The following is a 13,031-nucleotide window of genomic DNA, read 5'->3' as shown; positions in this document are numbered from 1 at the left end:
CGGTTCAGTGGACCTTGCTCAGCCGTGTAAGGTCCAGTGTATACCTCAGCGTGAGAGCGCCGTTAGGTGAAAATTGGGTGGCTGAGGCTTTATGCCGATGAGGATTTTCACCTAACCGGTGAAGGTCGCCGCCACCCCCGGAAAATCCTCTTTTCCTTTGGGAAAAGAGTTGATACTCCTTCATTGTTTTCTTTTTTTTCCTAGCTCGACCACTGTGTTTCTGGAAGGGGATTGCCGTGTCCAGGTTCCAGCGAAGATTCCAGATCCATTAGCACCATAAGCGAGAAAATTTAAAAGTGCCCCCCATGCGCGCGCGCTCCTGGAAAAGTGGGTGTGGCCTCCTGAAAAGTGGGCGTGGTCTCGCCCCCCAGCAGTGCCAGCTACACATGACATGCCCTCCAGCAGTGCCAGCTACACGTGACATGACTCCTAGCAGTGCCAGCTACACATGATAGTGTTCACTTTTTAGGGCAGGTTGCTGATCACAGGGAGGGCACATTTTTAAGTTAGGTGGGCAAAATTATGTACATATTGTAATGCTTGTTGTTCCCACTTCCACACGCTAAAGCATGGACAGTGCGCGCCGAAGGCGCGCAGCAAAAATTTAGGGGAGTTACTTCGTGGGGAAGGTGCGTAGCCACATTATAGTGGCAATTCACATTACACCACACAGTAGTGCAGCTAATACACATTGCACCAGGTAGAACCTCCTATAAGAGCACGTTAGACACATTGCGCCAGGTAGAGCACTGAGACACACTGCCCAGCCACAGACGCCTAGCGGGAACACTACATGATATGCCCCCCAGCAGTGCCAGCTACACATGACATGCCCCCCAGCAGTGCCAGCTACACGTGACATGCCCCCCAGCAGTGCCAGCTACATAAATGGCCACACAGTTCCAGATGGATAAATGCCCCCACAGCGCAGATATGCCCCCACAGTACCAGATACATTAATGCCCTCACAGTGCAAGATATGCCCCCACAGTGCAAGAAATGCCCCCACAGTGCCAGATACATAAATGCCCCCACGGTGCCCGATACATAAATGCCCCCACGGTGCCCGATACAGAAATGCCCCCACAGTGCCCGATACAGAAATGCCCCCACAGTGCCCGATACAGAAATGCCCCCACAGTGCCAGAAATGCCCCCCACAGTGCCAGAAATGCCCCCCACAGTGCAAGATAAATGCCCCCCACAGTGCAAGATAAATGCCCCCCACAGTGCAAGATAAATGCCCCCACAGTGCAAGATAAATGCCCCCCAGTGTGCAAGATAAATGCCCCCCAGTGTGCAAGATAAATGCCCCCCAGTGTGCCAGAAATGCCCCCCAGTGTGCCAGAAATGCCCCCAGTGTGCCAGAAATGCCCCCCACAGAGCCAAAAATGCCCCCCACAGTGCCAGATAAATGCCCCCCACAGTGCCAGATAAATGCCCCCACAGTGCGGATCCCCCCCCCCCAAAATACCTGCGGCGCTGGGGAGGAGTACTGCTGTCCGCCTGTCCGAGTGCGGGAGTGCTGGCGGGCGGGCGGCCGGGCGAGTGAGAGTGAGCCTGGGTCCGGGTCCGGGTGGGCGGCCACTTGTGTGCGCTATGCGCGTTGCCGGCGTCTGACGTTAAACACTGGCGCCGCGCATAGCGCACACACGGGCGGGACGGGCCAATGCTGCACACACAGGGCCGGCTCCAGCATCTAATATGGCGGCGGCAGCGCGCGGCGCCCATTAAGGGTGGCGCCCTGCGCGGCTGCTCTATTCGAACATGCCTAGAGCCGGCCCTGGGTGCAAGGTAAGCAGTGAGACTACACCTGCACGGCAGCAGGCACTGCACCCACACCCCTCTCTCACCCCCATGAAAAAAATTATCACTTCCGAAAAACTGGTCTTTGTGAAGTTTTTTGGAAAAGTGATAATTTTCACCATGTAAGCTGCCCTCTTACAGGGACGGAGAGCAGCTCCACTACCCATTTGCTCACCCTCCCTGCATTCTCACCCTATTCTTACAGTGCATCTCCTACAAACAGCCTCTGCCCCCCACCATGCCCGCACCCAGCACCCCAGAGCAGGGTACATCGCCTCCCCCCTTGGTTGTGTGCAGCAGGCAGCAGGGGTCATGGCAGCAGAGGTGGATGTCAGCCTCTGCCGTGTCGCCGCTGCCTCCCCTGCACCCGCAGCCGGCACCTTAGGACCAGGGCTGCCGGCTGCAGAAATCGCTCTGCAGCTGCGGCCCCCCTCCTTGTCTGAGCTAGGCTTGTGCAGCAGCAGCACAGCCCTTCCCCTCTCATTCCCTGCCACTGTGGCTGCCCTGCGGCGGCAATCACAGCACAGCTGCGGCCCCCACCAGGGCATTTAACTAATTACTGTGCAGCGCTGCCCCCCTCTCTCTCCCGCCACCTGGGCTGCCCGGTGGCGCAGTTCACAGTGCAGCCGCGACCCACTCTGGGATCATCAGCGGCTTCCTCCTGCCCGCGCTGGCACATTAGTACAGTGGATGCACGGCTGCAGAGATCACTTTGCAGCCGCGGCTACTCTCCTCCCCCCTACCCCTACTGCACAAGCTGCCATGTAAACAGCAGATTGTGCTGAAATTCAGAGGCTGTTCGCCATCTGAGGATAGTGAACATACTCTCAAACTCTGAAAAAAATGCTTTTTCGGAGTTTGATGAATGTCACAGTTTCTACATCCCATGGGGAGTGTAGAAATTATGACATTTTAAGGATAATGAATATGCCCCTAAGAGTAATAGATTTATAAGATCATGTGACATTTCCATCTATTTAAAATACATTTTTATCAAGGCTGTGTCTAACCAGCATTTTCTCAAATGTTCTATTGTTAACTAAGTTGCCTTGGAAATTTAGGACTGATAGTGGTTGCAATGAATAAGGTGGTGCTAAAAAATTAGAGTTTATGGGGTATATGCAATTCCGGGCGAATTGCGGCAATTTTTCGCCCGTTTTTAAATTCGACACAATTCGACCGTCGAATTCCGGCCGGCCGGTGCCAGAATTCGACATATTCAATAAAAAACGGATTCGACAGTCCAGCTGTCGAAAAACGGACCAATTGACGGATTTTGAATCGACTTTTCAGATGGTACAAAAAACGGTAAAAAAAACCCGAAAAAAAAATTGCGTGGGGTCCCCCCTCCTAAGCATAACCAGCCTCGGGCTCTTTGAGCCGGTCCTGGTTGCAAAAATACGGGGGGGGGGGGGGGGGAATGACAGGGGATTCCCTGTATTTCAACAGCCAGCACCGGGCTCTGCGCCTGGTCCTAGTGCAAAAAATACGGGGGACAAAAAGCGTAGGGGTCCCCCGTATTTTTTGTACCAGCACCGGGCTCCTCTAGCTGGACAGATAATGCCACAGCCGGGGGACACTTTTATACCGCTCCCTGCGGCCGTGGCATTAAATACCCAACTAGTCACCCCTGGCCAGGGTACCCTGGAGGAGTGGGGACCCCTTCAATCAAGGGGTCCCCCCCAGCCACCCAAGGGGCCAGGGGTGAAGCCAGAGGCTGTCCCCCCATCTAAGGGCTGCGGATGGGGGGCTGATAGCCTTGTTGAAAATGAACGAATATTGTTTTTTGCAGAAGAACTACAAGTCCCAGCAAGCCTCCTCCGCAAGCTGGTACTTGGAGAACCACAAGTACCAGCATGCGGAGGGAAAACCGGCCCACTGGTACCTGTAGTTCTTCTGCAAAAAAAATACCCAAATAAAAACAGGACACGTACACCGTGAAAATACAACTTCATTTCACACATGCCGACACATACATACTTACCTATGTTGACACGATGTTTGGTCCACTTCTCCAAGTAGAATCCATGGGGTACCTGAAAAGAAAAGATAATTATACTCACCTAAATCCAGTGTCTAGTGATATTTGTAATCCACGTACTTGGCACACAAAAAAAAATGCATACCCGATCCACACGGACTGAAAGGGGTCCCATGTTTACACATGGGACACCTTTCCCCGAATGCTGAGACCCCCTGTGACTCCTGTCACAGAGGGTCCCTTCAGGCAATCAGGGAACCCCACGTGCTGGCACTCTCCCGATTCCCTATGCGCGTCTGAGCTGGCAGACAGCGCATCGCACAGCACCTCCAATAGTTTCAATGGTGGGAACTTTGTGGTCAGCGGTGGGGTTACCCGCGGTCATCCGCTGACCGCGGGTGACCTTACCGCTGACCGCAAAGTTCCCACCATTGAAGATAATGGAGTGGGCTGTGCGATGCACGTCTGACAGCTCAGACGCGCATACAGCCAATCAGGAGAGTGCCACGACGTGGCGCTCCCTGATTGGCTGAAGGGACCCCCTGTGACAGGAGTCACAGGGGGTCTCAGCATTCGGGGCAAGGGGTCCCATGTGTAAACATGGGACCCCTTTCAGTCCGTGTGGATCGGGTATGCGTTTTTTTCTCTTCCAAGTACGTGGATTACAAATATCACAGGACACTGGATTTAGGTGAGTATATAATTTTATTTTCAGGTACCCCGGATTCTTCGACAATGGAGATGTGGCAGTCGGTGTGTCAACATAGGCAAGTATGTATGTGTCGGCATGTGTGAAATAAAGTTGTATTTTCACGGTGTGCGTGTCCTGTTTTTATTTGGGTATTTTTTTGTAGAAGAACTACAGGTACCAGCGGGCCCGTTTCCCCCCCACGTGCTGGTACTTGTGGTTCTCCAAGTACCAGCTTGCTGAGGTGGCTTGCTGGGACTAGTAGTTCTTCTGCAAAAAACAATACTCGTTCATTTTCAACAAGGCTATCAGCCCCCCATCCGCAGCCTTTGGATGTGGGGGGGGGGGGGGGGGGGGGAGACAGCCTCGGGCTTCATTCCTGGCCCTTGGGTGGCTGGGGGGGACCCCTTGATTGAAGGGGTCCCCACTCCTCCAGGGGTGACTAGTTGGGTATTTAATGCCACGGCCGCAGGGAGCGGTATAAAAGTGTCCCCAGGCTGTGGCATTATCTGTCCAGCTAGTGGAGCCCGGTGCTGGTGCAAAAAATACGGGGGACCCTTACGCTTTTTGTCCCCCGTATTTTTTGCACCAGGACCAGGCGCAAAGCCCGGTGCTGGTTGTTAAAATACGGGGGATCCCCTGTCATTTTTTCCCCCCGTATTTTTGCAACCAGGACCGGCTCAAACAGCCCGAGGCTGGTTATGCTTAGGAGGGGGGACCCCACGCAATTTTTTTTCAGGTTTTTAACCCATTCCATAAAAATAAAAAAATAAAAAATATATAAATACTTGTGCCTCCTAAATAGACAAACCAAGTACCTAATCCTTTCTAATATAAATAGATATGCTATTAGCAATACAAAAAAAACCACAAATAAAAAGATGTTTTTAAAAAATGTTATTACATTCCGCCAGCAAAGTGAGGCGGATTGAAAATGACAAATTTACTGTCGAAAAGCACTGTTGTCGAATTTACATTCTTCAATTGAATATACTTTTGTCGAAAAGCCGCATTTGTACCATTGCAGAAATGTCGAATTTGTCAAATGTCGAATTTCAAAAAGTCGAATTTGAAAAGTCAGTTTTTTTTTGACAAAAAGTACTGTATTGCATTGTCAATTTTTTTTTTTTGGCGAAAAAGTCCAGTTTTTCGACATTTTCGGGAATTCGACCGCAATTGCATATACCCCTATGTGTTTCTGCGCATTTAATCCCAAGATTAGGGACTACATGTCTGAAGAAGAAAAAAATAAAAAAATATATAAAATAAAATAAAAATGATTATATGCTGCCACACGCAGGTAAACTAGATGCTCCTGCATACCCTCCAACATTTTACACACAACACTCGGTACAAATTCAAAAAGGGGCGTGACCTTTCCCTATACTTTCAATCTAAGTTTGGACAGCCAAAAATCGGTACAGACCATAAAAAAAAAAAAAGGTACTGTACCTGCCAAAAAGGTACAGTTGGAGGGTATGCTCCTGCATATTAGTAAAAATAAACAAATCATTGTGTATAATAAATGATTAACGTACTGCGCCCGCACTGCACGTTAGTGTTTGAGCATTCCCATCTGTGACGGAGAAACTTCCAGTAACCCAGTCGCCTCCCACTGATCGAGCCTCAAGGAGGAATCCCATAAATTTACTTCCAGATGTGGACTGTATGGTAACTAAAGTAGAAATGAAGAGAAAGATTAGTGCCAATAATACGTACATGACATTTTTTCATTACAATTTACAAGAGCGGAAAGCTTGGATTGTCATTAATATACAGTAGGTTTAGAGGCCATGCAGTATTGTCTGTAGGAGGATATTACACTTTTGTCTTCAGTAAAAGTAGTATTAATGTCTGGAGTAGAAAGGATATGCTTTTAAAGACAAATGTATGTTCTACTTTGTGTCAGTGGGAAAGGCCATCTATTTACCAGTGACAACACACAAGCAGTTTACAGGTCATGTGCTTCATTTACATAGGTCTCTTCTCACACTGATATATGGGCTTACTGTGTAAGTAATGACGGATTCACCATATCCGTGAGAAGGTCTTGGAAACGTATATTACTGATGAGACCTGAGGAACCAGTTTGATTGCTTATGTTCCTGAGTAAAACACCACCCCAGCCAGTGTATTGTCTCATGGAAAGGATCAGATGAGAGAGTGATAATAATATCCCTACTTTGAAATTGGATCTACAGCACTAGATGTGTGTTCTGAATTTTACCTCCATCAGTTGAAAGTGGTTTGTTTGAGCTGCATGAAATGCTGTTTTGCGAGATTACAGTCTCTAGTTTCTACACCTAAACAATAACATTTTCTGGTATAAAAAAATAAGTGTTATTATTATAGAATATATATATATATATATATATATACACATACATACACACACATACATACATATACACACACACACACACACACACACAGAGTTGACATGCCGGCACTCCGTCTCATGTGAATAAAAGTGCCTCCAGTACAAAGCTATGCAGCAGGGTTATGTATAATACAATAACAGTGGCACTCACACGGACTTCTTTTTCATTTAAATAAATGGGCGCAGGACACGCCCATTTATTTAAATGAAAAAGAAGTCCGTGTGAGTGCCACTGTTATTGTAATATATATATATATATATATATATATATATATATATATATATATATATATATATATATATATATATATATATATATATATATATATATAATGTAGATCTCCGATTCCCATGGGACTATAGTCTCATTATAAATTGTCCACGTAGAGTAAATCTGAAACCAGCTGTCTCCTAACAAGTTGTTTTAAGTCTAATATCTTTGCACAAATGTTGTTTATCTGGGGTTAGATGCTGGGTAGCAAGAAACAGGAACTTGTAATCGATTAAAAATGTAATTGGCATCTATGTTTAAAAAGGTACCAACAACTTTACTTTATTCATGGAAATTAAATTGTTTAAAAAAAACAAAAAACAGCATGTGGGAACCAAACAACTTTATGCAATCAAATTGTACAGAATTAAAATTGGATAAGATTTATTTAATGCATTTTAATTGTAGTGTGTATGCAATAGTTGTACAAATCCTAACAGCAGTGTATATGTTAAGTTAAGATAAATATCAAAATCTCGAGGTTTGATTCACCCTGTAAGTATGTGCAGCTATATGCTGCTCTTACAGTAGCTCTGAACTTGCACATTTTTAGTTTGCAGCCCATTTAGGATTCTGTAGAAAATAAATTGCTAATTGGTAAGAGCAAGTTCAGCTGCTGCTGCTGTTGTTGTTGCCACCCCTCCCCCATACCCAATTGCGCTGAGAATAAAGAGCAGCACCTCTAGAAGAACGGTTGGTTCTATATCGGAGGGGCTGAAGGGACCTTGTGACGTATTGAGGGGAGGAGCTACGTCACCAGGGGGAGGAGCTACGGGCGAACAGGGTACCCGAAAAGTACCATCGCGGGCTCGCTTCGCTCGCCACGCTTCGGGCACGGTGGCTCGCTCCGCTCCGCTTCGCTCACCACCTAATTACTAAAGGTAATAGTTGGTGGCGTGGATAGTAGAGGAACTATCCCGCTGGCCTAGCTCCTCCCCCCTTGCGTTGTAACTCCTCCCCCTTACGGAAAAGGTCCCTTAGCCCACTTGATTCTAGCATCTACCCTAGAAGAACCTCCTGTTAGTAAAGGTACAGGGGATAGTAGCAAAAAAAAAAAAAAAAAAAAAACAGATCTGAGGGCGCTTACATGTATGGTACTGTTCAATACAACAATTTTAAAACATACTCTTTTAAATTTACATGAAGTAAAATTTATTCAGAAAAATATAGAATAAAAACACATAGTACGTCTTGAATTTACAGAGGACATCTTCAGAAATGACTGTTTTTATGTTTATGTTTTAAAATTGTTGTATTGAACAGTACCATACGTACATGTAAGCGCAATCAGATCTGTTTTTTTTAATATATATTTTTATGTTACACATTATACTGCACAGGACTATGGGATATTTTCTACACTGTATTCCTGTTATTTGGTACATTGTCTAGCATGTACAGCATTTACCATATATTTATCAAGGTGCCCACACCATGCACTCTCTAACGGTTAGGTAAACCAATGTGGTGGCTGGCCACACCCCCTCCGGAGACTGACCACTTTCCTAAATATGGGCCCCTACCACTGCATTACCCTGGTGGGCCTTTCATGCCCCAGTCCGACACTGAGACTATTTGGTAATAATCAGTGATCACACTGTTTTATCATGAAGTGTGTAGGCACAATCGTTTTAGCAATAAATCTGTACAAAAAAAATAAAAAAAAACACGCTTTACTTTGATTATCGAATTGTAAGACTTGCCAGAAGTTAACGCTGAAAAGGTTGATATCATGCAATTCTCTATAATCTTCTCATATTTCTAACTAATTATCCATATTAACTCTTTCTGCATGTGTCTGCACACAAGGAGGATGTGTGGTGGCGGAAAATTGGTAACGTTACAAAAGAAAAAAAATTGGGCCCTTCAACTATCTGAAAAATTGTGATTGTTGGTTTGAAAAAAAGAAAAAATTGCATATGTTTACCTAGCTTTAGGGTTCCATAATTACAGAGTTTGAGACACTGCTCTAGTGCAATCCACACAGGATGCCTGAGGGGCTGTAAGCTGCCTTTGTAGACATGTAGCATCTTGTATTGCTTGTTAACTGACTTCTATACATTGATTGCATGGAGACTGGGCTGAATCTGCAGTGTGTATTATTATTTAACAATTGTGATGTAAATCAGAATCAGTGTATATATTCTATTAAGGATACTAACCAAAAACAGGTTATGAGATTACATAAACAAGATATCCACGAGATTCCATTATCAGATACCATGAAGTCAGCATGCATCTACCTGTTTTATTTTATAGAAGCTTTATTCCTTCCATCCTTACCTGTTATAATATCACCAGCATTAAATGTAGTTTTAGAAACTATGATGTTGTAAGGGGCTGCAGACGATTGGGCACTATTGCCCGAATGTGATGGAAGCATGGTGTCACATGACGCACTTATTTGTCCACTTGGATAGCCTGAGACAGCCACGAAATAGCCAGCAACACAAGTGAACAGCATTAAACTATTTTCCATCTCTGAGGAAACAAATAGAAGGAGACATGGTCACTGTATACATATAAATTTGCATACAAATGCTTTCTATTTGTGTAAAGTAGTCATGCGAATATGACACAATCACAGTATTTATGTACTTGTACACGTTTGCAGAGTTGGTCAATGAAGATTAATTGCAGAAGGAAACGGCTTAAAGATTTATCAACTAGTAACAATGGGGGAGCTGTACGAAGTAGTAATAAGAGTGGAGAAGTGAGCCAGTGGAGAAGTTGCCCATGGCAACCAATCAGCTGCTCTGTATACTTTTATAGTATGCAAATTATAAGTGTTCCATCAATGCTGATTGGTTGCCATGGGCAACTTCTCCACTTTTCTCACTGCTTAGTACATCTCCCCCAATATCTGATGCAGAGTTTAACGCAAGCTGGCTGTAATTGCACCCGCATCGTGTGCACCAAGCTAAATGTCTATACTCAACTCCTTGTATAAGCTTGGTTCCATAGCAGTCATCAGTATCAGTGCGCACTCTCACTACCTCTAACTCTGGTTCCGAAGAGCTGTATGAAAACAGGTGTATTTACACTAAGCACAAGTCTGCATAAACCATGCCTTGTAAGTAACTGTCCCTTTAAAACAAGGTCAGAGTTCAGACGGCATCCCACACAGCATTACATTCGGCTCCATGCATGTGTACATAAAATTGATAAATTTAGGTTCCAGAATTATTGCAAGAGAAGCACAGTCTTGGGGTACATCTACACAAATATGGTACAACCGTACAAGTATGACAATGTGTAACTTAGGCACATTTTTTTCAAAAGTATTTTGTTGTATTATCATCATCATCATTTATTTATATGGTGCCACATGGGATCTGCAGCGCCCAATTACAGAGTAAACAAATAAGCAACGCATGAAGACAGTGACTTACAGTTCAATACAATATAGGACAAGTACAGGGTATATAAACAGGTTTAGTATGACATACCTACAATCAAAATCCCGACAACAATTCCCCTATGGTCAAAATCCCGACAATGTCACAATACCGACATTTAGAATACCGACAAGGTCAACAAGTCAACACAATTTTAATTTTTTTTATTTTTTGGAGTGTATGACAACATAGGTCGACATGGACACCATATAAAAGTGTGCCACGTCACCTCGCATGGCTTGTTGCGCTCAACATGCTTCGGGCATACTATTATATTCCCCCTCTAGGTCCATTGGGATGGTAAAGTATGAACAAGTCTGTGTCAATGAAAAAAAAATCATGAAAAACTCATGTCGACTTTTTGACCCGTCGTTATTTTGGACTGTAGGTCAATGGTTGTTGGTATTTTGACAGTCGGGATACAGATGGGGTAGAAAGTGAGCGTGGGCCACAGAAGGCTTAGGATGAGATTTAGCTGGGTTTGGTGAAGAAGTGTGTCCTGAGAGCTCGTTTGAAGTTTTGTAGAGAGGTAAAGAGAGGTTGATTATTCCAGAAAATGGGAGCAGCATGTGCAAAATCTTGGAAGTACTGTAGGAGTGGGAAGAGGTAATCAGAAGGCAGGTGAGGGAACGTGCATTAGCAGAGCGAAGAGGATGGGTGGGAGTGTAAAGGGATATAAGGTCAGAGATGTAACTGGGAGAGGAGTGGGTAAGGGCTTTGTGAGTGTGGGGAGCTTGAAATGGATTCTGAAAGGGAAGGGGAGCCAATGAAGGGCTAGTAAGAGAAGGGAGGTGGATGTAGTGCATTTGGTGAGGAAGATGATCCGGGCAGCAGCATTGAGGATAGATTGGAGTGGAGAGATGTATATTTTAGGGATGCCAATCAGGAGGAGATTACAGTAGTCCAGTCTGGAGATGACCAGTGAGTGGATAAGGGTCTTAATGACATCCTGGGTGAGAAAGGGTCTGATCCCAAGAATATTTTTGAGATGAAAATGACAGGATTGTGATAGGTGCTGAATGCATGGTTTGAAGGAGAGGGAGGAGTCAAGGATTACTCCAAGACAGCTCACTTGGGGGCTAGAGGAGATAATAGTGCCATCTATATATAATGAAATTGTGGGAGGTGAGGTAGTGTGAGAGGGTGGGAAGATCAGCTCAGTCTTACACACGTTAGGTTTAAAAAAGCGCTGGGACATCCAAGAAGAGATAGCAGAGAGACAGTTAGATACACAAGTGTACGGCCATACTCAAAGTAAAGAAGGGCAATTAAAAGAAGTTAATATTAAATTAGAAGTCACTAGTAATAAAAAAAGGGATATACATAATGCTGTAACACACAATCCCTAATACAAAAGACATCTTAAATATGCAAGAGAACCACCAATGCACTTCAAACCCGCCAGGAGAACAGCAATGTTAAAAAGGGGGTCGTCCCAATTGTAATATCTCCAAAGTGGACCATCAGGATCCCGGCAGTTGCAATACGGAAGCCGGAATCCCGACCAGGGTATAATGCCGCTGCCAGAATACCGGTGACATATGTGATTCTCCCTCTATGGATATCCATGCCACCCATAGAGGGAGAATAGAACCCATGATGAGCCACCGTGCCTTCAGCATGGCGAGCCCGCAAGGGGCCTCGATGCACTATCCCCACTGCCAGCATTCTGGCAGACAGGATGCCGCTGTTGGTATAGGGACAGTGCTTCTGGTAATCTAGGTGATATTGAGCTCATTCGGTACACAAAATGTCAGAGCTGCTTGGTGTCTGGATGTTTGACAACTGTACTGCTGACACCCAGGGCCGGCACCACCATTAGGCAGCTTCCTATGGGAGCCTACCAATGCAGGATGGCACACTCCTGCTAAAATTACTTTTTTGTCCAAACAACTGCAGCTGGAGGATGCGGCCACAGATGGTGTGGCCCAGGCTGTTCTGCTGTTTGACTGTGATTGGAGTAGGCAGTGAAGCTGAGCATGCTGCAGCTGTGTGCTGGAGTGACGGGCCCGGGGTATGCCTGGGTGTAGTTTCTCCTGACGGAGACACCAGGGAACAGAGAAGGCAGCAGCAGCAGAGCGTGTTGTTGTTGTTGTATGGGGAAATGACAGGCTCGGGACGCAGCTTCACTGGATGGGGAGCAGAGGTAGCTTGACACAGTAGTGGATCAGCAGCCCCAATCCTAGAGATCAGGTCACTGCGCCCTGATGGCCTCTACCTGCTCTGTTATATTAACTGGAAGACGCTGTATCAGAACAGCAATGCACAAGGCTGGTAAGAGCAGAGAAATAAGATTTAGAGATGTGCAGTGGGCACTTTTTCGTGTTTTGGTTTTAATTACCCGATTGTGTTTTGGATCTAGATGATTTTTGAAGGAAACCCCCCCCCCCTCCACATAAAAACAGCTAAAGTCACAGAATTTGGGGGTAATTTTGCTCCTACGGTATTATTAACCTCAATAACATTCATTTCCACTTATTTTCAGTCTATTCTGAACACCTCACAATA

At 45.5% G+C, this 13,031-nt stretch overlaps 1 protein-coding gene across 4 annotated transcripts in view; it reads right to left on the bottom strand.

Annotated features, from left to right (window-relative positions):
* The window catches only part of LOC134957844 (putative ferric-chelate reductase 1), a 265,125-nt gene that overhangs the window by 222,755 nt on the left and 29,339 nt on the right, over positions 1 to 13,031 (bottom strand). For all 4 annotated transcript variants that reach the window (XM_063940058.1, XM_063940057.1, XM_063940060.1 and 1 more), the window contains 2 exons: positions 9,409 to 9,606; positions 6,013 to 6,149 (listed from right to left, as the gene is read on the bottom strand). In XM_063940058.1, coding sequence (XP_063796128.1) covers positions 6,013 to 6,149; positions 9,409 to 9,606 — 335 coding nt within the window. The remainder of the gene's footprint in view (positions 1 to 6,012; positions 6,150 to 9,408; positions 9,607 to 13,031) is intronic.

Source organism: Pseudophryne corroboree, chromosome 9 (genome assembly GCF_028390025.1).
Source record: "Pseudophryne corroboree isolate aPseCor3 chromosome 9, aPseCor3.hap2, whole genome shotgun sequence".
In the NCBI taxonomy this organism is placed as follows: Eukaryota; Metazoa; Chordata; class Amphibia; order Anura; family Myobatrachidae; genus Pseudophryne; species Pseudophryne corroboree.
Note: the sequence above shows the minus strand (reverse complement) of the source record. Positions and strands in the feature narration are given on the sequence as shown.